Source organism: Sus scrofa, chromosome 5, assembly GCF_054392235.1.
Source record: "Sus scrofa isolate SSC_HxYL_T2T_F1_AM1 chromosome 5, Sscrofa_HxYL_maternal_Yorkshire_Landrace_v2.0, whole genome shotgun sequence".
NCBI classification, from domain to species: domain Eukaryota; kingdom Metazoa; phylum Chordata; class Mammalia; order Artiodactyla; family Suidae; genus Sus; species Sus scrofa.
Window position 1 is genome coordinate 13,826,294 of NC_139387.1, and position 24,290 is coordinate 13,850,583.

Genomic DNA, 24,290 nt, shown 5'->3' on the forward strand with positions numbered 1-24,290 from the left:
CTTGCCACATACCAGTGTCAGAGACAGCAGGAGGGCAGGACAGTCCACCCGGGTGCAGGGAGGGCCGTGACGGAGAGTGCGTCTCTCTGTGAGGCTCCCACCACCTGTCCCCCCAGACCTTCTCCCCTTGACACCGAGCCCACACTCACAGCCTCTCTGCTCTATCCCAGGTTCCTCCCACCCTCCTTAGCACGTTGCACGTGCTTCCCAGGTCCTGGGACACCCTGACTGTCCCCCCCACCCCCACCCCTTTACGTCATTCTCTGGCATGCGCCCTAATTTCTTTTTCTTTTTTTTTTTTTAAGAATGTCATCAAATTTATTGAATACTACTGAGAGGTAAAATATGTACTGAGAATTGATCATTGAGTTTAAGAAATGGTTATTATTTTTGGACAGAGGATTTTTCGTTTACATGGTGTTTTCATTTTTCTCTCATTCTATTTTTTATTATAGTTGATTTCCAATGTTCTGTCAATTTCTGCTGTTCAGCAAAGTGACCCAGTCATATGTATACATACATTCTTTCTCACATTATCCTCCAGAGTGCCCTATTTTCATCAGCCCATACCTACTCTCCATAATTACTTGGTTCATGTCATTTTTTTCCCTAGGTTTTTTTTTTTTTTTTCCCCAAATATAAGACCATTACATTAAAGACCCTGCCTGGACTGTTCACCTCTGGGCCCCCTCCTCTAGAGCAGAAGCGAGCATATAATAAGCACTTAATAAACATTCAGGGAATGAAGAATGAAGGGCCAGGCAAAGGGAGAGCAAGTGAAAGAAGCGAGAGAGTTCAGAGAACCTGCTGGTAGTTTCTGCCCTGGAGCAGAGGGAGGCGTGTCTGGAGAGAGGGCAAGAATGAAGCTGATCCAAGGGCCTTGGCTGTGCTGAATTTAGACTTGATCCTGTTGGCTGCGAGGAGTCAGCCAGGGGTTTTCATCACAGTCAGATTTACATTGTAGAGAATAGAATGGAAGGGACGAGACTGGAGGCAGGGAGACTACTTAGAGGCTGTGGCCGCAGCCCAGGCAAAAAGATGATGCTGGGGCTATGACCAAGAGCAGCAGCAATGAGGATGGAGAGAGCAGATGGGTTGTTCTGTGGGCACTGAGAACAGGACAGCAGGTGCAGGTGGCCCTCATAAACTGAGATGGCAGGTCCCTGAGCCTTGCTTCAGGCAGGTGCCTCTGGCAACAGGACAGGAAGAGAGTCTGTAACATCCGGAACCATGCTTCTGCGGGGCGTGGTACCCCAGTCCATTGCAGCATGCCCCGTGTCATCTGCACACAACCAGAGAAAAGCGGTAAGACCTGGGATCAGCCAAAACTGGATGCTCCCAGCTCTGGGGGAAGAGGTCGTTGGAGCTCTGACAAGCACACTGGTGTTGCAGCCTGACAGAAAGGAAGTCAGGGACCTCCCCCTTGGACTGCAGATCCTAGACAGGAAAGGGCCCCAGCGGTAGGGTCTAAGTCTCAGAGTTCATCTGCTCGGGAAGATAGTCATCCAGACCATCGGCAGCCATAAGCCTGGTGATCCTGGGGCAGCCATGCAGGTGGAAGCCTGACTCTCACAGCCCTTGTCTGGTGGGGGAACAGACAGGCACGGGGTTGGCATCCAGGGCAGTAAGTACCAGGTCAGAGAGTGCTTTGAGGGCACACGAGAAGGGCGTCCCACCTGACTCAGGGAAAGAAAGTGCATCAGGGCAGAGATTTGAGGAATGAGTAAGGAGGCGTGGGAAGGAGTGGAGGGAACAGCACGGGCACTGGGGACTAGAGGGGACAGTGAGCGTGCATACTCAGCTTCCAATGAAGATGACGTGAGCACGAGCACGTGCTGGGCTGCACAAGTTCATTTTTGCATTATTATTATTACTTCTTCATAAGCAAGTGGTGACGATGATAAGGGCGTGAGCTCGCTCATCATCCCAGATCACGCAGTTAACAGACACAGGAGCTCAGAGAGGTCACGTGGATGCTCTGAGCCTCGGGTTTACCATCTGATAAATAACTGGGCACAAAGATGCCTTTGTCATGCTGTTCCGTAGATAATATATATTGTCACCAGAAATAGGACTTAGCATCCAGAACCGTGTTTATAGAGGTGGGGTTTTTCACAAACTCCAGTGCCCAACCTGTCTCATCATAATTCATTATTTCACAAATGGGTTAAGGGTTTTTTAAGACATTTTTTTTTTCTAGAAAAACCTAGCAGAGAGATGAATGTACAGGGTCACTTGGAAATCTCCATATAAAGCATGGGAAGGGGTGTCACATTTGCTCCAAACAACCCTGGATTTCCCCCCAGTTAGGAGACTCTGGGTAGGAGGATGAGGTGGTTTGGTTGGTCTTGCTGCCAGAGAGAGAGAGAGGGAGAGAGAAAAGAAAAAAGAAAAGAGGGAAGGAAGGAGCATCAAGACAGGGGATCAAGGTGATTCAACTCAGGAGCAGAGCCATTTTCCATCTGCTGTTTGGGGTGCTTGCCCCCCAACAAGGTGGTTTTGTCGGGAAGAGCTGGGGCTCCAACTGTGATACAGAATAACGGTAGCTGATGGGACAAAGCCACTCCTGGCCCATGGTTTGTCTGGGCATCTCTCCCCAGAACAAGTAAGTTAATCTGTGTAATGCAATAAGCATTCAGTAGGCATTAGTAACTATAATTTGATTGAAGGCACATGGAGGCTAAAATTCTATACCGTAGCATTTCTCTCTGCTCTCCTCAGCAACCCAGCCCCTCAAGCATATCCAAGAAACCCCGAGACACCGCAGAACACAGCTGGATAGTCACAGACATTCTCCACCCTCTAATCCGTGCAAAAATCCTTCTATGGCATCCCTAACAGGCTTCCTTCAGGCTTCTGCTGGAATCCTCCCAGGGACAGGGAGCTCACCACCTGCAGCAGCTTATTTCACTATTGGAAAGCTCCAGATGCCAGCCCTTTCTTCCTGCCTCATGTTGAGTTGAAATCCCTCCCCCACCCTTCTGCAAGGACTCCAGTAATCTAAGTTCTGTCTTTTGGAGCATTGAAAAAAAAGCACACACACACACCCCCCACGCCTCACCATTGTCCCTGACAGCCAGGCAGAGTGTAATTTCCATACAGTGGGCTATGCAGAAAAAAATGTAACTCTCCAAGCACTGTATTTATAGAGGGTGGCTTTATCATCAAGAGTGCCTTGCTCCACCTCAGGGAATTTCCCAGATAAAGGAAGCTCACCTTTTTAAATGCAAAACCATTAAAATGTGTTATTATAGATGTTTTATATTTTCCAATTTGGATGGGAATCTTGCTCAAGTACATGCCCTTCCTTAATAACCAAAGTGTACAAAAGTCAATTTGCAATTTTCGATGACTAAGGTTGCACTAAGTAGGCTGAGGGGGGCAGGAATTGGCCAGAGGAAGGAAGATGCTGTTTATCCTGGCAGGAAATGGCCTCAGACTCTTTGCTGCTTATTCTGCAGATTCCTTTCTGACAGCTGTCATTTTCAGTTCATCAGCTTCAGTACAGCCCTTTCTGGGCTCGCCCCATCCGTTCTTCCCCTGGCAGCCAAAAAAAGAAAAACCAATGGTATTGAAGTCAGAAAGTCCATTGGTAAAAGAATCATCCACTGTCATGTTGGACATTTAATTGTGAAACATAGCAAACATCCAAAAAGTGAGAGAAAAGACTGGACATCAATGAGTTTTCCCACTTATATGTAATTTTAAGTCAGTAGCCAGTGTGTGCGGACTTAGTTTCCTTAACCCATGCCCACAGCAGACATCACTAATTAATGACCCCATCATTTGATCATCTGGGCTCAGCCCCGACCCCCACAGCAGACATCACTAATTGATGACCCCACTGTCCATCTGGGTTCAGCCCCAACCCCAGTATCCTCACCTAGACAACATCCGGAGAATTGGTAACAGTCCCCAAGCAATGACACAGGAGATGCAGAAACTTATCCTGTGCACCAGGCATGAGTCACTCTCTTCTCTCCTGCGCTGGGACAGCTCTCTGCTGCTCCAGGGGCTTTCTCTGCTTCTTCCAAGTCTTTGACAATTGGAGACTTCCTGCAGGGAAGGAAGAGGGAAATGCAACTTTAATCTTCACCGCAATCGCAATCGAGGGAGGTAGGCATTCCGAGTCACATTTCAAGATAAGGAAGCCTCAGCTCAGAAGAGATGAGTCAGTGTGCTCAGTGTTAACTCCTTAATGGTGGGGCTGTGGTCAGAAACCAGGGCTACCTAACTTTGAAGTTGCAGATCAGATGCAGCTCCCTATTTAAAATTAACGTAAGAGTTAACTGCAAGTCATTCAGCGATTCCCCTAGTTGCTTTTGCTTTTTATCCTTGTTTTTAACTTTTTTTTATGAACCCTGCAAGGTGATTTTTATTATCGCTATTTTTTAAGAAGAAATGGAGGCTCAGAGAATTGAAATCCAAGAACAGGTTGGTGGCAGCTCTGGATCTGGTATCAAGCTTGACCCCACAGCTGAGTAATCTTTTTACAACTATTGAAAACCCTCCCTGATCTCAAATTGTAAAACTTGCCCCAACCCCAGCTCGCACTGTCTCCCAGAGTTCTTGCCTTTATTTTTCTCCATAGCAGTTATCACCGAGCAGCATATTATATTCTGGACTTATTTATTTTGTTGATTATGTCTCACCAACTAGAATGGAAACTCTGGGACTGCAAGGCTGTTTATCTGTTTCATTCATCAGTATATCTTTATGCTTATAAAAGACTGCCTGGTATGTGCTCGATAAATTTTGTGCAACAAATGAACTATTACAGATCCTTGTCTTGACGCATTTGTGGTGCTCTGGAAAGAGCCTTGTACTTAAAATCAGAAAACCTGGCCCCAGGACTGGATCTATGGCTTCAAGCATAACTCTCGCCTTCCATGAGCCTCAGTTGGCCCACCTATGAAATGGCCAGTAAACAAACCCAGCCCAGGCTGCCATGAGGGCTGAAGGAGTTAAGGTGTGCCAAGGGCTGCAAGCCACAGAAAGCTTGTCCTGGATGCCTTTCCTTCCTCTGAAGTGAAGGCTTCCAGATTCAACCCCCTCATGCTGTAAGAGCCACGGCCTGCCTCTGGGCTCGCGTGCCCTGATACGAAGCTCACCAAGAAGAAACGACAGCGGCATCACCGGGGATCCATTAGAAGTTAAAAACAAGACACATATGAACAGATCCTACAGACACTTTGCAGCATCACTCGGCACAGCAAGGCCAGGGAACAGATGGCCCCGTGGAAACAGCTGTATCCCAGAGAAACACCAGAATGCCTCATTGCTCTCACATGCGGGCCACGTGTCACCAGCTCTTTAATCACATGGTGGGCAGCAGAGCCCAGGGTGGATGGCACCCAGAGCCCTACAACAGGCTGCCCAAGGCCAGCCTCCACTGCATGTTCAGTTCTAGAGCCTGAAGCCCCAGGATGGTCAGAGGAGTCGCTAGAGGGAGGAGCCATGGGGTCAGATACTCAAGGGCCATGTCTGGGCCTTAGACCGGCATCAGCTTCATGCATCCTTCCTTCACACCCCTGGGCTCCGGTTGTAACCTGTACACAGTGCCAGGTGCCCAACCCTCCTGTGTCTTTATAGCAGCGCCTACTTTCTTCTCCTTCCTCCCCTTACTGACTCCCTGCACAGTGCATAAGGGGACAGCTCTGGAGCAAGGCTGCCTCATGTAAAAGGTTAAGAATCCTGCCTGTGGGATTTCAGGCCACTTCAACTCTCTGTACCTCAATTTTCTCATGTGTAACATGGGAAGCAGGTAGGACCAATCCTACCTGATGGGCTTGATGAGGACTCCATCAGGTGAGACAGGTCGGGAGTTGAGATCATTGTAGCACACTGCACATCCCCCACCCTGCCTGAGTTTTGTTTGCATCATGAATACACAGTTTGACAATTGCGAGCTTGCTCCTTTGTTCCCTCACTCAGACTGTATAAACAGTTGAAGTGCAGAAACCAGAGTTCATTCCCCTTTCCGAGCACAGGGCTTGGCGTGAGACAAGGACCATAAAGTGCGCACAGTGGACACATTTCTCCTGATACCTGGAAGGGAAGAGACCCTACCTTTTTATTTCCTCGGAGCCTTGGTCAGGGCTGGGCACACACCCTCTCTGAACCTTCCCTGAATGGTCCTAAGCCTGAGCCTCTGCCCTCCCCCGGAAGAATGAAAGTGGTCCACGGCTTGGTTTCTTTGGAAATCAGCATCCTGGGTTTCCTGGAACTCTCTTGACGAGTACACACAGCAGGCAACCAGGCAGCTCGTAATCTTTCTCTGCCTGTCCACGTGATTTAATAAACTTAACCGCTTCTTGGAAACCACAGGAAAGAGCCCTGAATTAGGTTCTAGAGATGTGAATGAGAGCCCCAGCTTTTCTGAGGACATCTGTGGTGTCCCAGCTTTCTCATCCATCAACTGGAGGCAAGCAGGCAGCTTTTCGGGTCTCATTTAGATACTGGGAGGACATGGATGAAGACTTGGAGGGTATGGTCACTGAAAGTGACAGTGGAAAATGGAAAGCAACACTCTTGAGTATTGTTGTTTTTTTCTCTTTCTTTTCTTTTTTTTTTTTTTTTTTTTTTTTTTTTTTTTAGGGCCGCACCTGCAGCATATGGAAATTCCCAGGCTAGGGGTCACATTGGAGCTACAGCTGCCTGCCTACACCATGGTCACAGCAACATGGGATCCAAGCTGCTTGTGCGAACTATACCACAGCTCACGGCAACGCCAGATCCCCAACCCACTGAGCGAGGCCAGGGATTGAACCGACGTCCTCATGGATACTAGTCAGATTTGTTTCTGCTGTGCCACAAGGGGAACTCCTCTCCCCACTGTTCTAAGGCATCAGACAGATGCATGGTGCATGAGGAAGGGTGGCCTCCGAGACTCCTACTCGGTCCCGTGTTCTGTCACTTACCGGCTCCAAGGGTTCAAGAGGCGTGTTAGTTGAGGTAACACAAGCAATTGCAAAATGTGCTCGGCAGGCTGGAAGTTTATGACCCACAGGAAGTCCCGGTGAGTGCTCCTGATTGACAAGGAAGCTCTCCTCCAGGCTGAGGGCCCAGACCCCATCCTTCTTGTGTGTCTGCCCTCCACAGAGCATCCTCTACTGGGTGTTCCTGCTCTGGCTGACAAAGAGAAGACTGCAGGAGATAAGTCTTGAAAGTGGCGCCTGTAGTAGCCAGAATCTACCTACATTCTGCTGACCTGAACTTGGCCTTCCCTGGAGGCAGGTTGGGAAGACAGCCTGGCTGTGCTGTGCTCCCAGGAAAATATGAGAGCATGAATGATACTGCTGAGCACAGAACATCTGCCACCAAGGGGGCACATGAGTCATTCCTCTACAGTCACAGAACCGTCTAATGTTAGAACTAGTAAGATCCCCATGTGATCCAGCAATTCCACTCCTGGGCAAATATCGAAACAAAACTATAATTCAAAAAGATACATGCACCCCAATGTTCATTGCAGCACTATTTACAAGAGCCAAGACAAAAAGTAACCTAAATGTCCATTGATAGAGGAATGGATAAGGAAGGTGTGGTCTGTATACACAATGGAATACTATCAGCCATCAAAAAGAATGAAATAATGCCAATTACAGCAACATGGATGGGCCTAGAAATTACCACACTAAATGAAATTAGACAAATACCATGATATCATTTTGTACAGAATCTAAAATATGGTACAAGTGGAAGTTCTTGTCATGGCTCAGGGAAAACAATCTGACTAGTATCCACAAGGACGCAGGATTGATCCCTGGCTTCAATCACCGGGTTAAGGATCCAGTGTTGCCGTGAGTTGTGGTAGAGGTCACAGATGCGGCTCGGATCTGGCATGGCTGTGGCATAGGCTGGTGGCTACAGCTCCAATTGGACCCCTGGCCTGGGACCCTCCACATGCCGCAGGTGTGGCCCTGAAAAGGCAAAAAAAAAAAAAAAAAAAAAAAAAGATACAAATGAACATCTACCAAACAAAAACAGACTCATGGACATCGAGAACAGACTTGCAGTTGCCAAGGGGGAAGAAAGGATTGAGGGTTGGGATTAGCAGATGCAGACTATTGTATAGAGAACGGATAAACAAGATCCTACTGAATAGCACAAGGCACTATATTCAATACCCCGTGACAAGCCATAATGGAGAAGAATATAAAAAAGAACAGATATGTGTATAACTGAATCGTTTTGCTGTATAGCAGACGTTAGTGCAACATGGTCAATCAACTGTATGTCAATCAACGTGGGGGGACTGGGAAGATCCCCAGAGATGGATGAATGAGGCATTGTCATGGCTGGACTACATCCAAGAACTTGGAGAAAATAAGCCTGGGTGTGAATCAGGGCGCTCTGTTCATTCATTGGGTGACCTTGACCGAGTGTCTGAACCATCCAGGTGATGAATGTCTTTGTCTCTAAAGCAGAGCGGTCTCTGGTCTCTGACCCCCGGGGATGGTGTGAGTATTCATGAGAACGTGCCTTTGATGTTCTGAGCTGGTTCCCTGACCTAGTGAGCACGAGATCCTTGAAGCCCAAACTCTCGGTCTTGCTGTCAGGAAAATGACCTGCTCAAGGTCGAGTAGTAAATGCGTGTCGGAGGAACCCAGCCTCACAGGGTCCGGTTACAGTCTCTCTGTGTAGTTTTTCCTGAGTCCAAACAGGCGTCCGTGAGGTCAGAGACCAGGGACACACTTCCGTCCGCCCTGAGCCCTCAGGCATGACCAGCCATCATCTCTGGCAGCTCAGAGGTGAGTCTAGGCCACTGTCCTTAAGGATGGGAAGAAATAAATGCAAACTGCTTCAAGGCCATTTTCCCTTGAGTCCAAATCTCCTGTGCCTCAGCTGGCTGCCCAAGGAAGCAATTTAGCAAATGCGTTTTATCTCAGGAGAAATCTGTCTTTTGTTTCTGTGACTTGCTTGTCAGGCGCTCCTTGCCCCCCATGCGATGGGAGCAGAGTGGGGTTGGGAGCGGAGTGGGGTAGCATTCCGACCCTGTTAAGAAAAGCCACCCCCACCTCCAGCTCAGCATCTCCCTGGTGAAATTACCTGGGTGAAAAGGAGGCAGGTTTTCAGCTGCTCCAGTCTCCCTCCTGAGATAACATCGGCTGTGCAGTCAGCAATAGGCAGTCATAGATTAGAACTTGAAAAGGTACATAATGTCATCATAATAACATTGCCAAGGTGCGTGTAGCGCTTTACAGTTTACACAGCACTTGTACCTGCATTAGCTCAATGAGGAAATTGCAGGGAATTACTTAAGTACAGAAAAGTATAAAGAAGCCAATAAAACTCATCTATGGATCCACCACTCAGAGCAAAGCTTGGTTCACATTGTAATGCGTTCCCTTTGGTCTCTTTTCTAAGTGGTTTGTTTGTCTTCTTGCTCTAAGGAGATCATACTGCATATGCATTTTGATGGCCTGCTTTGTTCACACAGCATTGTGTCTCCTGCCAGCTCATTGGCGCCTCATATCCATCCCCCAAGAGAGAAGTACTTGTGCTGTGAGGTGTCCCTGGTGTGAGGTCCTAGGGCTGGATTCACAATCCCAGACGCTGTTCTCTAGCAGGAACTGGCAGGCTACCGACACCTTGTGAGCATCCGCTGCCTCCTTCGTAAAACAGTGCTGAAGGATTGAATTAAGAAAACAATGCTGCAGATTTAGCACTGCACCTGGAGCACAGGAGGTGCCTAGTCCATATTAGAGCAGAGGTATGAGCCACCATGTTGATAATAAGTATAATCTTAAAGCTCCAGGAAGGCAGCTGGTTGGTCCAGAGTCCCATAGACTCTGACGTCATATGTCTGATGTCATACCTGCTGTGCTTTCCACAGTCCCCAGTGTGGCTGATGACCTTGGGATGTGGTTAACATTGAACCACATTGGTGCCATGAAGTTCGTAGATGGAGGCTTTTTTTTTTTAAAGGCCATATCTACAGCATGTGGAAATTCCCAAGCCAGGGAATGAATCTGAGCCACAGCTACAACCTATGTCACGGCTGTGGCAAGGCTGGGTCATTTAACCCACTGCACGAAGCCGGGGATTGAACCTGAGCCTCTGCAGCAACCCAAGCCCACTGCTGTTGGATTCTTAACCCACTGCACCATGGCGGGAACTCCAATGGAGGCTACTTCTCTCCTGGGACTGCTGGTAGGGAAGTCCCAGCTAGGGAAGGCCATACATTGGTAGTTCTTGGAACACTTTCATTGGTTGCTGTTCCCTCTCTTAGCGTGCTGTGGCTATGCTACATCCAATAGAGGCTTGGTGGGCACGTGAGACGCACCTGGTGTTCTGGGTTCAGGGCATTCAGGGATGGATGGGACACACCTCCTGCCTTTAGGAGCCCCTGTATGGGAGTTTTTCAGAAAATGGCTCTTGGGGCTCTTGACCTTGATGTGTCATTTTCCCCATCTCAAGGGCATATGCCTGTGTAAGGATAAGGGAGTAGAGAGACCCCACACGGGCATTCCTCATATTCTGGTCACTGATTTCCTTTCTCAAGTGATGGGGCTAAACAGCTCTGAAATCTCATCAAAGAAGGACCCCCTGCTTCACACATACAGGCTCTGTTCACTTGCACACGTCCACACACATCCCCACTCTCCTCACTGGACTGGAAGCCACATGCTTCTATCAGCATATTGAAAACACAGCACAAAACAAATCCCCTCCCTCCCCCCCAAAACCACCCCATCTTTGCAAAGAGCTTGGCTGATGTGTGCTCTCTGAAGGGGAATGATTGCTTGTGTTCCTTGGCAGGTTGGGCGAGAAAGGGAAGGTGGATGTTGGCTGGCTAAGTTTCCTCCTGGAAGCCAGCAGTGGGGTTTCCAGGGCATATCCGGGTTCAAGGACAAGGGCACCAGGACTGTCTCTGACGCTCATGAAAGAGAAGGCTACCCAGCCGCACCCAGCCCTCCTCCCTGCCCCCCAGACCCTTGCTGTCCCGTCTCCTTCAGGTCACATTTCAGGGACAGCACATGTGCACCTATGTGTCTCTGGGAGCCCAGGCGTCTCCCTTTCCTAATTGTGATAACAACCACGACGATAGATGGCATGTGTGAGTCACTCCAAATGCCATGCTCTTCATATGCAGCATTTTCTGGGAACCTCCTGCCATCCCCTAGAGGTAGCCACTGTTACTATGCCATTTTCTTTCTTTGCTTTTTAGGGCCGCAGCCGCAGCATATGGAGGTTCCCGGGCAAGGGGTCAAATCGGAGCTACTGCCACCAGCCTGCGCCACAGCCACGGCCACGCCAGATCCAAGCCATGTCTGCAACCTGCACTACAGCTCTTGGCAATGTCGGATCCTTAACCCACTGAGCAAGGACAGGGATTGAACCCTCAACCTCATGGTTTGTTTCCGCTGTGCCATGACGGGAACTCCACGATCCCCATTTTACAAGTGAGGAAACTGAAGCTCAGAAGGTTCCATGACTCACTCACTCACCCAAGATCACACAGGCAGGAGTGGAATTAATCCTGCATCTGGTTCTTGGCTTGAGGCTGAATGAGCATCTTCTCTGGAGAGGCGGCTGGATGTTCAAGGGACAAAGACCCAGGTTTGACCTCCCTGGGTGACCTCAAGGACTGGAAACTGCTTTCTCAACTTTCAAACGAGGCTGTGCTTGCCTCCACCGAGGGCTCTAAGGAAAGGAAATTCAGCACACCCAGCACCTTGCATAGAGGCTGGAGCATCCTTGTTTGCTCTCTTAGCCTTTTTAGCCATCTCAGACTTGCAATATAGGAGCAAGGAATGGTCTTAAGAATGACCACCTTTTAGAGAACGCAAAAGGAAAAGGACAGGGACAGGCCTTAACTTCACAGTGACCGCAACCTTCTTGTGTGCAGTGGATGTTTCCCCTGCAGGCAGCGCATGCATATTGAGCACCTGTCCTGCAGGGGGCACAGTGCTGGGGACAGTGGTGAAGTGTCACAGTCTCACCAGGGTCATTTCAGTTCAAACAGACAGCTGCTTTAATGGATTTGTGAATTGAGTGGTCCTGGAGCACAGAGAAGAAATGGAGTAGCCTATAAAGGTTTCACAGAGAAGATGCCATTGAAACTGAACCTTGACAATAAGAAGTCCCTGGGTGGAGAAGAGTGGGTGACATGAGACAGGGCATGGCAGAGAGGCAAGATGTGCAAGATCATGGGGGTGCGGCAGGACAGGTGAGCTTGGGGAGCAGAGGGAAGCTCACTGGCACAAGGACAGGAGTTCTCGGGGCTCAGCAGGCATTGGCACTGCTATGGCGCAGGTTTGATCCCTGTCCTGGGAACTTCTGCATGCCATGGGCCTGGCAAAAAAGAACAGCAGAGTATGTGGCGATTGATGGGTCAGAAAGAGAGTGTGATTGTCAGTGAGGATTTGGGGTTAATCCTGCTGCTCAGAAGGGGTCACCCACTCGTAGGATCTTAGGTGGAATGAGTCTAGTTTTCTGGCCTTATACTAGTTACCTTGTTGGCATGGTGGGATTTTCAAATAGGCAGGGATGCAGATTCGGACTTGAAAAGCTAAAGAGCATTCCCAATTGCATCCTTTCTAAAGGTTAAAAATGTTAAAGATAGCTGGAATGTCTCATAGATCACTGGGTCACAGCTGATCCCCCAAGTGGCCTCCGGAAATACACAGGTGCATTTGGAGCTGTGTACGGCCATCTGGAGAATTCCATGAGCATTTATCAGGCCAGGGCCCAGGAGGCTAACTGCTCTGTGATAAGTAGAACAGGCTCACAAAATGAAAAGGTACCCCGCACAAAATGGCAATGACAATATCAGCTGTCTAGTGCTCAAAACCTGTGAAGCCACAGTGGTGTGTATTGAGAAGTGTCTATGGTGGTGGCTTAGCTGATCTTGGCTGGCCTGTCTCCCGCGACTGGGGCAGTTGGGAAGACTGCTTTATCCCACGTGGCTCTCATCATCACCCCGCCGCCAGGCTGGCCCAGGAATTTTGTTTGTTTTTAAATTATTATTAAAGTGTAGCCGATTTACAGTGTTTCATCAAGTTCTGTTGTACAACAAAGTGACCCAATCACACTCATTTCCATGTGCTGCACAGTAGGATCCCAGTGCCCATCTGTTCCAGATATAACAGTTTGCATCCCCCAGACCCCCCAAATGCCCATCCCTCCCACTCCCTCCCCTCCTCTGGAACCCCAAGTCTTCTCCTCTTGGCCATGCTTTGTTTGTGTCTGTTATTTTTAGCCTGCACTGTCTTAAGGCCTAGCCTCAGGACTGTGGTAATATTGTTTCCCCTCCATTCTGTCAGCCAAAAGCAAGTCACAAGTCCAGCCCAGGTTCAAGGATTAATGCTCTATAGTAAGCAGGACCAAAAGTCACATGACAAAGGGCAAGGGTGTGGGTGTGTGTGTGTGTGTGGGTGTGTGTGTGTGTGTGAGAGAGAGAGAGAGAGAGAATTGGAGCAATTAATGCCGTCCTCTGCCAGAGCATACATCTTGAGAAATAAGGCCATGGCTTAACCTATCAAGGCAATGATCTTAACTATTAGGTCATACGAAAGCGTGAGTATATTTTCTTGTTGATTACTACACTGTTGGTTTGAAGATTTAACTCTAGCTCTAGCCAGTGTAAACTTTAACCTACATTCAACTATATGTCATCACATAATGGACAAGGCTCATGTAACAGAAGAAATATTAGAAGCAACCATGGGACCATTGGCAAGTTGTTTTCTTTAAATTTTATGGAAATATAATTTGCATGATAAATCCACCCATTCTGAGTGTACTTGTGTTTTCACAAATGTGTACACCCGTATAACCATCACTCTGATGATGAGGTCAAACTTTCCCATCACCCAAAAGCTCCTCTCCTTCCTCTTCCCCGCCCACTCCTTGTGCTACCTCACACCCACTGATGGAACGTCTGTCACTGTTGAACTTGTCTTCCTTTGACATTGCACTTCTTCACCTCTAAAGCAGGCATAGTCACACCTCCCTGGGAGGAATATGGTGGGGTTTACATGAGGTAGTTGGGTATCAGGCAGCTCCATATCAGCAGATCTAGAAGCATGGATATCTGCATCCACTTATGTCAAATGCTGAGTCCCCTGTTAGCAGGACAGCAGGCTCGTTCACTAGTTGCTTGGAAAGGCAAACAGTAGAGCTAACTAAAGAACCTCTATAAGCAGATGAATGAGGCAAAAGACATCGGAGCATTAGAAGAGAAGGAGAAAGAGAAAAGAGTGGGTACCGAGACTTCATGAACTTGGATGAAATTAAAGGATGTTTTGTTTTGTTTATGGGTTCTGTTTTTCTTTCCAATACCTGGTGCAGAAATTGAGGTCTGTAGCTCTAGGGAGAGAAAAACATCAGGTCACGCAAAGGTACTGCCCCATTTTTGTGACTATGTTCTTGGACATTTTTCTCCTTTTATTTGAAATTGTTCTGCTGGGTTGTTAAGGCAAATGTTTTTTGTTTGTGTAGGAGTTTATGGTTGCTTATATATTTGTCATTGTTAACCATGATCACTCTCAGCTCTGAGGGTTCAATCCACCAGATGGTAAGGCAGCAGCCCTTTATTAATCACCTCTTTGAGGTCAGATTGAATTGCAGAGAAAAATGAAAACAGAATCCTGACCTCCGTTTGGCCCATCAACAATATCCAATGGGAAACAGACTCCAGGGACAAGGCATGATGAGCAGGCCCCCGTGGGGATTCCCTTCTTGTTCCCAAGCCCTGTTTCCTACCTTTCAGCTCCAGAAGCAGCTCTCCGAACTGGATGAGGACGACTTGTGTTATGAGTTCCGGCGAGAGCGTTTCACCGTCCACCGAACCCACCTGTACTTCTTGCACTATGAGTATGAGCCCGCTTCAGACAACACAGACGTCACCCTGGTTGCTCAGCTCTCCATGGACAGGTATGGCACAGCGCCCCCCCCCCCCCACAGTCCCCACTCCTGCCTTTTACCCAACTGAATGGAGAAGGGAGAAATGGCTTCACAGGCTTAGAACATTGAAACCGATAAAGCAGGGCTATGTCCCATCCCCTCTCCAGTACTGAAAACCAAGGGCTCCTGTCTTTTGGTGGTGGTAGTTGGTTTCTAGGATGGAGAAAGATTTGAATCTAAAAAATAGAGCTCTGTTCAAATTACCTCGGGGGGGGGGGGGTTGTATTATAAGGAAACACATGAACTAGACCCGCAATTGCTGCTGGAAAGCAAGTGCTGTTTCCTTTCCTTATGATGCAAGGATCATTCATTGAGCCTTTATCACGAAGTTGTGACGTGATCCCTACCCTTATGTGTTTTACAGTCTGTTACACTGGCTCTCATCCTTGACTGGAGACAAAGTGAATCACCCGAGGAGCTTTTAAAAACAAATTCGTGGAGTTCCCACTGTGGCCCAGTGGGTTAAGAATCTTGACTGCAGTGGCTTGGGTCACTGCAGAGGGGTGGGTTCAATCCCTGGCTTAAAGGTTAAAAGGTTAAAGGATTCAGCATTGCTGCAGCTGTGGCAGCATAGGACACAGCTGTGACTTGGATTCAGTCCCTGGCCCAGGAACTTCCATACACCACGGGTGCAGGCAACTAAAAAAAAAAATTCATTGTCAGGCTCCACTGCAAACCAGTTGATAAGACTCTTTGTTGGGTGGGGACTTTACATTGTTTTAAATTTGTCACGTGAAGCCAGGATGGAGAACATGAGACTAGCGGTATAACAGCACTAAATAATGGAGTCAAATGGTTATAACTGTGATAAGTGCTTTGAAAGATTGGAGGGTGATATTAACAGTGTCAAGTGAGGGACCCTCTTTAGGTGGTGTGGTGGGGTTAAGACTTGTTAAGGAGGAGACGTTTCTGCAGAGACCTGAGGATGAGAAAAGGAGACAAGCAGGTGAGTTGCTAAGGGAAGTTTTCCAGGCAGACACGGTAGCAAGTGCAAAGGCCCTGTGGTGGGAAGGGCCTTGCATATTCAGACACCTGATCAAAGACTAGTGTGGCTGAAGCAAAGCAGGAGGCTTGAGAGGAAAGTGGCATGGATTAAGATTTATAACTAATGGAAACTCATAAAATATTTGGATTTCATTCTAAGTGTTGTGAGGACTTAACTGTAGAAGTTTACACAAAGTTTTATGTTCTAGGTTACGTTTTTGAAAACATCTCTCTGGCTGTCAGAAGGGGAATGGCTTCAAAGGGCTATGTGGTCTTTCTATATCTGACCTGTGTGTCTTCGGCCCACCTTGCCTGGCCATCTTCTTCTTTCGCAGAGGCCGTCCTCGCCCCAGCTTCCTTCATGTCCTTCCCCCCTCAACTCCTACAACTAGGGATGGAGTTTGTCTCATTCTGTCTTTGAGCCACTTTGGAGACGCCTGTCCAGCCTATGAATGAGATGCCATGGGGTTGTTTCTAGGATGAAATGAGTTAATGCCTAGAAAGTGTTGAGAACAGTAGCTGGCACACTTAATTCAATACATGCCACTTGTTATCATCTATGAGTGATTGAAGAATGAGTGAACAAAGGAAGGAACACGCACTTGGACAGGAAAAGCTCTGCCGATAGTAAGCCATCTGGGGGTTTTGGAGAGTGAGTGCAACGTTGCATGTGGAGGCATCTGGGAATGACACGTGTTGAGTGTGGCTCAGAAGCAGGTTCTTTGTTTTGTGAGTCCCACCACTTGTTGGCAAGGGACAGCTTGTGGTGTTAAATGGCTTCGTGGGCTAGTGGTTTCCCTCCAGGACATCTGTGCAGAAACTCAGGGAACTGGCTGACCATCCCAGGTGACAAAGCCTAAATGAGGCACAGAGGACAAGCACAGAGCTCGGACGCCAGCTCAGTCCTTAACCTGCCACATCATCTCAGGCAAGATCTTTCCCTTCTCGCGGGCTCAGTCTTCTCACCTCCAGAGTCCCTGTGACCGCTCAGCAGATACTAGGTAAAGGATCTATTACTCTCGTGGGGCTGGGAATACAGAAGCCCTCATTCCTGCCTTCAAGGAATAGGCAGTGCATTCAAAGCTCAGACCATGTGTTAGTTTCCTACTACTGTTTAATAAATCACCACGAATCTTGCAGCTTAAGAAAGACACATTTTTTAGCTGACAGTGATACGGGTCAGGAGTCTGGACATGCATTAGCAGGTTCTCTGCTTGGGGTCTCAAGCCTGGAATCCGGGTGTCAGCTGGGCTGTGATGGCATCTGGGAGTCGGGGTGCACTTCCAGGCACATTCAGGTTTTGGCCGAATTCAGCTCTAGGACCGAGGTCCATGTTTCCTTGCTGGCTGTTGGCCGGGGTCCTTCTGAGCTCACAGAGGCCACCCTCAGGTCTGAGCTGTGTGGAGCAGCTTACTTCTGCAGACCCAGTCTATTCTGTCCTGTAATCATGGGAGTAAGATCCCGTCGTATTCCAGGTTCTGCTCATACTCAAGGGAGAGACGATACAGGGCAGATACACCAGGGTGCAGGAGTCTTGGGGCCACAGGCAGGAAACCCGTTCTGATAATAGAGAGATGCTGTGAGAACCCACGGGAGGAGCCCTGATCCCAGCTAGGGCAGAGAAAGGGAGAGGGAGGGAGGCTGAGTGGACTGACAGTAGGAGGCTCGTGGGAAGAGAAGGACCCCCTTCCCCACCCCACCCCCACCCCCTGGTTGGAGCATTCAGCACATTCATGGGACCAGGACAGAGAGGATGCCAGGCCTAATGGGGACATACTGGGTCAGAGCATAGCTGCTGAGGCTGAAGAAAAGGGGAGTAAATGAACTTGACCAAGTAGGCAGGGCTGGGGGAAAGCAGGGGAGGTGGCCAGACCTTCCAGCTCAATCTGTCAAGCTCCATGAGGGACTGACCCAGACCAGTGTCCCAGGTCACCCCTAGACTCCGTGATCAATCAGGTACACGTACCCTCCGCCACCAAGCACAGCAGTAAGTCACCTGCCATAACAGTCTGTTCTTGGCACTTCTCTCTCCTTCTCCTCCAAGCCGTTTAAAATGAACATTAGATCTTATCCTCGACATGCTGGATGATGGTCTGGGTGGGTCTTCTGTGCTCCAGGCAGCATAAATGCACCTCAGTCCGCTTAGACGAGGCCCCTGAAGCCCAGAGACTAGGATCTGCCCAGGTGAGCGAGTTCCAGGTGATCCCAGGTTCCCTTCTTTCTGAGCCTCCTGATTTTCCTTGGACACATCCACGCCTCCTATTCGTGCATTCACTTTATCACTGAGCTGTTCTGCGTCAAGATTAGTGGCCGGTGGCTACCTCTGAACGCGAGAGAAAAAGTGTGACGCTGCGTGGAAGCCCTGGCGCACATTTCACTCAGGAGGTGCTTGCTGAACAGTCAGACCACAGCGTCTGTACATGGTGGGTGCTTAGGAGAGGGGAGGGGAGGTAGGGAAAAAAGAGGGCAAGACCTGGGTTCCCATTCAAATTGCACCACTTACTAGCTGTGTGAATTTGGGCAAATTACGTACGCTTTTTGAGCCTCACTCTACTTACCTATGAAGTGGCAATAATATTGTCAAGTTCACAGATCACTGTCTGGGTTTTATAAAGAAAGAAGCTTGAAAGTACCCAGTGCAGAGCAGGTGTACAACAAACATGAATTTCCCTTAAGGTTTTTTACCTTTATGCTGGCTCTGGAATTTGCTCCCTGGAATTTACAATTGGAAGGAAAAAATTTTTGGAGCTCCTGTCGTGGCTCACCATCCACGAGGATGAGGGTTCGATCCCTGCCTTCACTCAGTGGGTTAAGGATCTGGCACTGCTCCAAGCTGCAGAGTAGGTCACAGATGTGGACTGGATCCAGCATGGCTGTGGTTGTGGTGTAGGGTGGCAGCTGCAGTTCCAATTTGACCCCTAGCTTGGGAACTTCCATATGCCGCAGATGCAGCCCTTAAAAAAATAAAAAATAAAAAAAGCAGAGTTCTCATCGTGGCTCAGCGGAAACGAATCTGACTAGTATCCACGAGGACACAGGTTCAATCCCTGGCCTTGCTCACTGGGTTAAGCATCCGGCATTGCCGTGAGCTGTGGTATAGATCGCAGACACCTCTCGGATCTGGTGTTGCTGTGGCTGTGGCATAGGCCAGAGGCTACAGCTCCAGTTCAGCCCCTAGCCTGGGAACCTCGATATGCCTTAGGTAGTGCGGTCTTAAAAAGACAAAAAATAAATAAGTTAATTAAAAAAGGAAGGAAAAAAATGTAATCATTAACAACCCACATCCATCCTTATATACACGCTTGTTATCAACAAAAGAATACAGGCGGGACAGAGCCCCTCCTTCTGCGGCCAGCCCGGATCATCCTCCCAGCCTGGGCTGCAGGAGACCCAGCAGCACCTCCCCTCACAGCCCAAATACAAGAAAGCCCCCACGGGAGTTCCCGTCGTATCCATGAGGATGTGCGTTCGATCCCTGGCCTCGTTCAGTGGGTTAAGGATCTGGTGTTGCCGTGAGCTGTGGAGTCAGGTAGCTGATGGTCCCTCTCTCTCTTTTCCGGCAGCTGCAGCTCCAATTCGACCTCTAGCCTAGGAACTTCCATATGATGCAGGTATGGCCCTCAAAAGACCAAAGGAAGGAAGAAAGGATGGGAAAGGAGAAGGAAGGAAGGCAGGCCAGTCCACCCACCCTTCTCTCGTTTGCTGCAAACACTAACTGTAGACACCTTCCCTTCAAAGCACATGCCTCCCCCAGCATGGCAGGTGCATGATTCCCCCCAACACGTTGTGACAAGTACTGCCATCCGGACAACACTGCCGAGAACCCAGGGAATTCCACACCCTAGCAAGAGGCACTCAGCGGGACATAATCAGAAACTAGAAAGCAGTACCACGAGCTGATGAGGACGGCAGAAATCCCTCCTTCCACTCCATCCCACGCATCCAATTATGATGCGGCAGGCTGACGGGTGCCTGTTGGATTGATTTTTAATTGAAGAAACATTTCGGGTGTGTTTGTAAACCTTTGAGTCAGAAGTAGGCCCTACGTGAGTGCCACGGTGAATTAGGGGAGCCGGCGTGCCAGCTCCAGTGCCTGGCTCCCTCTAGAATTCTGTTCAGAAAGAATGAATGTTGCCAGCAACGGCCAAGGAACCGGCCGGGCTGCTCCTCGCCCAGCCACTCGCTGGGGAGGCTTCCCTCCCATCACAGCAGTGGACGGGAATGCGGAAAGGACAGAGCAGGCCAACCAGGGTGGATCCTGATCACAGCACCCTGGCTGCTCCTTGGACCAAGTTGTCCAGGTACCAGCTACAGTTCCAGGGAGTCACGTGGCTGATGGGCTCTCTCTGTTTTCTGCAAGTGGAGGAAAGAGAATGTGCACTGAGCCCACAGGGTCCCATCCTGCAGAGCCATGCTGCTCTGGCTGGCAGCACAGTATCTCCCAGGAGCTAGTTAGGATACAGGTTCACGGGCCCCTCCCCAGACCCGCCCAACAGGACTCTGTACAGTGGGGCCCAGGAACCTGTGTGGTGACTCTGAGCCTGCTGAGGTTAGAAAAGCACCATTCTAGAGAGTGAAAGGTATTCCTCTCCCCACGTGACAGCCAGGGCAGTCTTTAAAAATACACATGAAAAGTCTGGGTTTCCCATGTGGCTTAGTGGAAACACACCCAACTAGTACCCATGAGGACGCAGGTTCAATCCCTGGCCCCGTTCAGCGGGTTAAGGATCTGGGTTGCCACAAGCTGTGGTGTAGGTCGAAGATGCGGCTTGGATCCCGCATGCCTGTGGCTGTGGCACATACCAGAAGCTGCAGCTCCAATTTGACCCCTAGCCTGGGAACTTCCATATGCCATACCTGTGGCCCTGAAAAAAAAAAAAAAAATATATATATATATATATATATATGTATGTATGTATGTATATTAAGTCACATCATTAAACTGTGTGATGCTTTCTCAGGGCCTTTAGAATAGTATTAGAGCTGCCCACCATGGCCTGGAGCCCCCTGCCCTGGCACCTGCCCATCCCCCAGCACCCGCTCTCCTGCCCCTTGCTTACTCGTGTGCTGCCCACGCTGGTTTCTTCTTACCGAGGGCTGTTCCCTCTTCCTTCTCCAGGCGCATCCTTCTGATTGTCCAGGTGTCACGCTTACCTCTCCAGCAGCCCTGCCCTCGCCGGCACTCATTTCCCGTTCTGTTGCTCCTCCAGCCCTCAGTTCGCTCTCTGAACACATCGTAGTTTGTTTATTGCCTCCTCTCCACTAGTGCAGGAGCCTTGTCTTTCTTGGTCATCCCGGGGCCCAGCACAATTATCTCCACATTGCAGATGCTCAGTAGATACTTGGGTGAGTGCGTGCTGGAAAGGCAGGAATAGAGCCTGAGGAGGAAATTACAGCTGTCATGGACTGAGCACGCGCTGCACACCCAGCTCTGAGACAGACACTTGGCAGTCGTGAGTAAGCAGGCTGTTTGCATGGTGGTCACAAGGTTCCAAGAGCAGCTTGGGGCAAGCTCCACCAGGCAGGCACTATGCAGCACCTCTGCCTGGGTCATGTTTGCTAATGTCTCGTGGACCTAAGCAAGTCCCATTGTTCTTGTCCAGGGTTCTTGGCCTCTGTAATCAATAGAAATTGATAAGACCAGGCAAGAAATTTAGGCAAGGCTTTACTGGGACCCCTGCTGCACCAGGCGTGCGTGAAAACTAGCAACAGTTGCCTGTGCTCTCTTGCTGGCTCCCCGAGGTGGGGGTGGGGGTGGTGAGTTGGTTTCTTACATGGGATCAGGGTAGGGGCATGTCCAGAGTTTGGGTCAGAGGAGTGGCTTAGGCAATTTGCATGCCCCTTTGGTGGGGTGTGCAGGGGGCATGCGCATAGTACCCTGCTTTTGCTCTTGGCTCTTTGGAAGTGTGGTATTTGGTGTTTTTGTCTTTTTGTATTTTGCTGTCCATAATTTGCCCCCGCTGCGTGTGCACACCACTGTTTTTAGTTCCTTATAGTTTCTTTATATTTTGTGGCTTGAGGAGATGTTTGTCCAGATACAAGCACTGCATCCCCTGCAGCAGAGGGTCCCAGGTCCCATCCTGTCTCACCACGGCCAGCCCAGAATCAGTATAGGGGGGAGGGTATTACTAAAGGGTGTATGCAGGGTGGGGAGGGGGATGATTTGTTGCCATTTTGTCATGAACAAAGTTACTATTATCCTTCACACGCATATGTGGGTAAGAACCTTGAAGAACTATCATCACTAGCCCAGGGCTGCTGACACAGCCCAGAGTCCAAACCCACAGCTGCCCTCTGTACCCTGTGGCCTGCCTGGCTCAGTGTACCACCCTGGAGTCATCTGCCTTGTAGGCAGTGGGTCCCCCTCCAGCAGAGACTCAGCAGCCACCTGCCTGAGCTGCTGATGTTCTAGAATTCCTTCCGACCCCAATCTTGTAGGTTTAAGACTCAGCCATCACCCTTGCTGCTGCCTTACACCTGCACGGACTGTGTGGGGCTTCCTGTCTCGGGACTCCCTGAGGCAGCCCCTGCCCCAGACATCGCTCTGGCCCTTCCTGAGCCTTGGCCTCTTCCTCGTCCCAGCATGACCTCTTCTTGCATGCTTCGTGCTGCAAGTCACGGGCCCTCTCTGAGGCTGAGCCCTTTCATCATAACGATGGTATAGTCAGACTGAAGTCTTGAAGGTTCTTTCCAAAGTGATGAGACTGTAGTTTTAAAATTGATCATCGTCTCTTGAAACTCTCTCCATTGTGCTGCTCTCCATTGCTGTGCCGGGTCCTTTATCTTCCTGTGTAAGACACCCAACAAACACTTGGCGCAAAACGTGGTATCAACAGGAGCTGCACAGGGACAGATCTTAGGGACCAGAAGGACAGGGAGGAGGGGGGGAATCTTTGACCCCAAGAGAGGATCAACTGGAAGAAAAATACACAACATGTGAGCAGTGAGTTAAGCTTTATTTGGAGTAAAAAAAAAAAAAAAAAAAAAGGACTCTAGTCTGGGAAGCAGCATTTCAGACAGCTCTGAGAAGCTGCTCCAGAGAGATGGGGGGAAGGTCAGTGAAGATGTGATTTTGGTGAAAGGGGAGGTACCTGCAACCCACATACATTTTGCAGAAGGTTGCTGCTGGTCTAGTCAAGGTTATTGCTCATCCTGAGAATCAGATCTCACCATGAAGAATTTTAGTGCTTTTCTAGGTATAAGGAGATGCAAGCATTGGGCTCAAAAAGTCTCCTGAAAATATCTAGCTATCTGAAGAGCTGCTCTGCCAGTTTTCCCAAAGCACAGAGTGCCTCACTCCCGGTCTCCACCCTGAGCTCCTTTCAGGGCATGTTGAGGGCCAGCCGCCGTGGTGGCTCCTGATTTAATCCGGGCAGAGGCAGATGGCAAGTGCCCATCTCCAGTGGCCAATAGAGTGAGGAGGAGGAGGAAGAAGGAATAGAGCGAAGCTGACACCAAGGTGAGACCACATGCTGGCTTGGGGAAACAGGTGATGAGAAGGTGGGGACATCTTTCTTGGCTCAAAACCAGTTCATGTTGAGTAGTGGTCTGGATCCCGGGCACTGGCGTCCGACAGACCTGGGTATAAATCCTGCTCATCTACTTCATAGCTACATGACTTGAAAGAAGTCATTCTCGGAGCTTCCTAAAACAGTGGTGAGAGTCTCGACAATGTTTATAGCATTACCGGCCAAGATGTGGTCAGTACCCTGTAAGCAACAGGTAACGGTAGAGATTTACCGTATCACGATCTCGTTTCATATATTATCATTACAGTGAGCCTGTTTGTCAGTGTTGTTCAGATCCTGGTGCAAAGCAGCTTGTTTTAAAGGAAAAGAGAGAGAGGTTGGGGCAGGTGGCAGGGAGACAGAGTGTGTGCTCCATCCTTCGTTTCCGCTGAGTTTCCACGGACCGTCTGGGCACCACTCCTATAAAGTCCACGTGGCTGTGATGTCTGTCACATCAGCAGCACCTTTTTCCTGAGAGGAGTGTCTGTTCCCACTCTAAACTCTTCGCAGAGGTGGGAAGACAGGCGGGACCCAGGCAAGGGGCCTGCTCTTTGCTTGAAAAACTCAGGAACAGTCTAAAACCAGGTCTGGGGGAGACTCGGCTGCAGTCAGGCGTACCTTCTCCACCCCACTCCCTCCAGCAGCTCTGACAGCCACATACTAGAGGTTATTCTTGCCCTTTACTCCCCAAATGTGTGCAGAGGTTATTCTTGCCCTTTACTCCTCAAAGAATGTGTGCAGACGGCTCCAGAGTGCAGAGTCTGCCCATTCTGCAGACAGTGAAACTGAGGTACAAGTGGGATAATTCAAAATTTCAGAATCTCAGAGCCCAGCAGAAACCAGGGCCCTCAAAGCAGAGGCTGAACACAAATCTCAGTGAAAGCA

The 24,290-nt window shown here is 49.3% G+C and overlaps 1 protein-coding gene and 1 long non-coding RNA gene across 6 annotated transcripts in view; one reads left to right on the plus strand and one right to left on the minus strand.

The window, feature by feature from the left end:
• Positions 1-24,290, plus strand: part of LARGE1 (LARGE xylosyl- and glucuronyltransferase 1) — a 593,475-nt gene that overhangs the window by 537,612 nt on the left and 31,573 nt on the right. For all 4 annotated transcript variants that reach the window (XM_084955467.1, XM_021081477.2, XM_021081478.2 and 1 more), the window contains one exon: positions 14,720-14,883. In XM_084955467.1, coding sequence (XP_084811593.1) covers positions 14,720-14,883 — 164 coding nt within the window. The remainder of the gene's footprint in view (positions 1-14,719; positions 14,884-24,290) is intronic.
• The window catches only part of LOC106509271 (uncharacterized), a 107,162-nt gene continuing 97,773 nt past the window's right edge, over positions 14,902-24,290 (minus strand). The window contains exons 3-5 of one of the 2 annotated variants that reach the window (XR_014803126.1): positions 20,958-21,275; positions 17,894-18,327; positions 14,902-17,457 (exon numbers count right to left, since the gene is read on the minus strand). This is a non-coding gene — a long non-coding RNA (uncharacterized LOC106509271). The remainder of the gene's footprint in view (positions 17,458-17,893; positions 18,328-20,957; positions 21,276-24,290) is intronic. The other variant, XR_014803127.1, reaches the window with a different exon arrangement.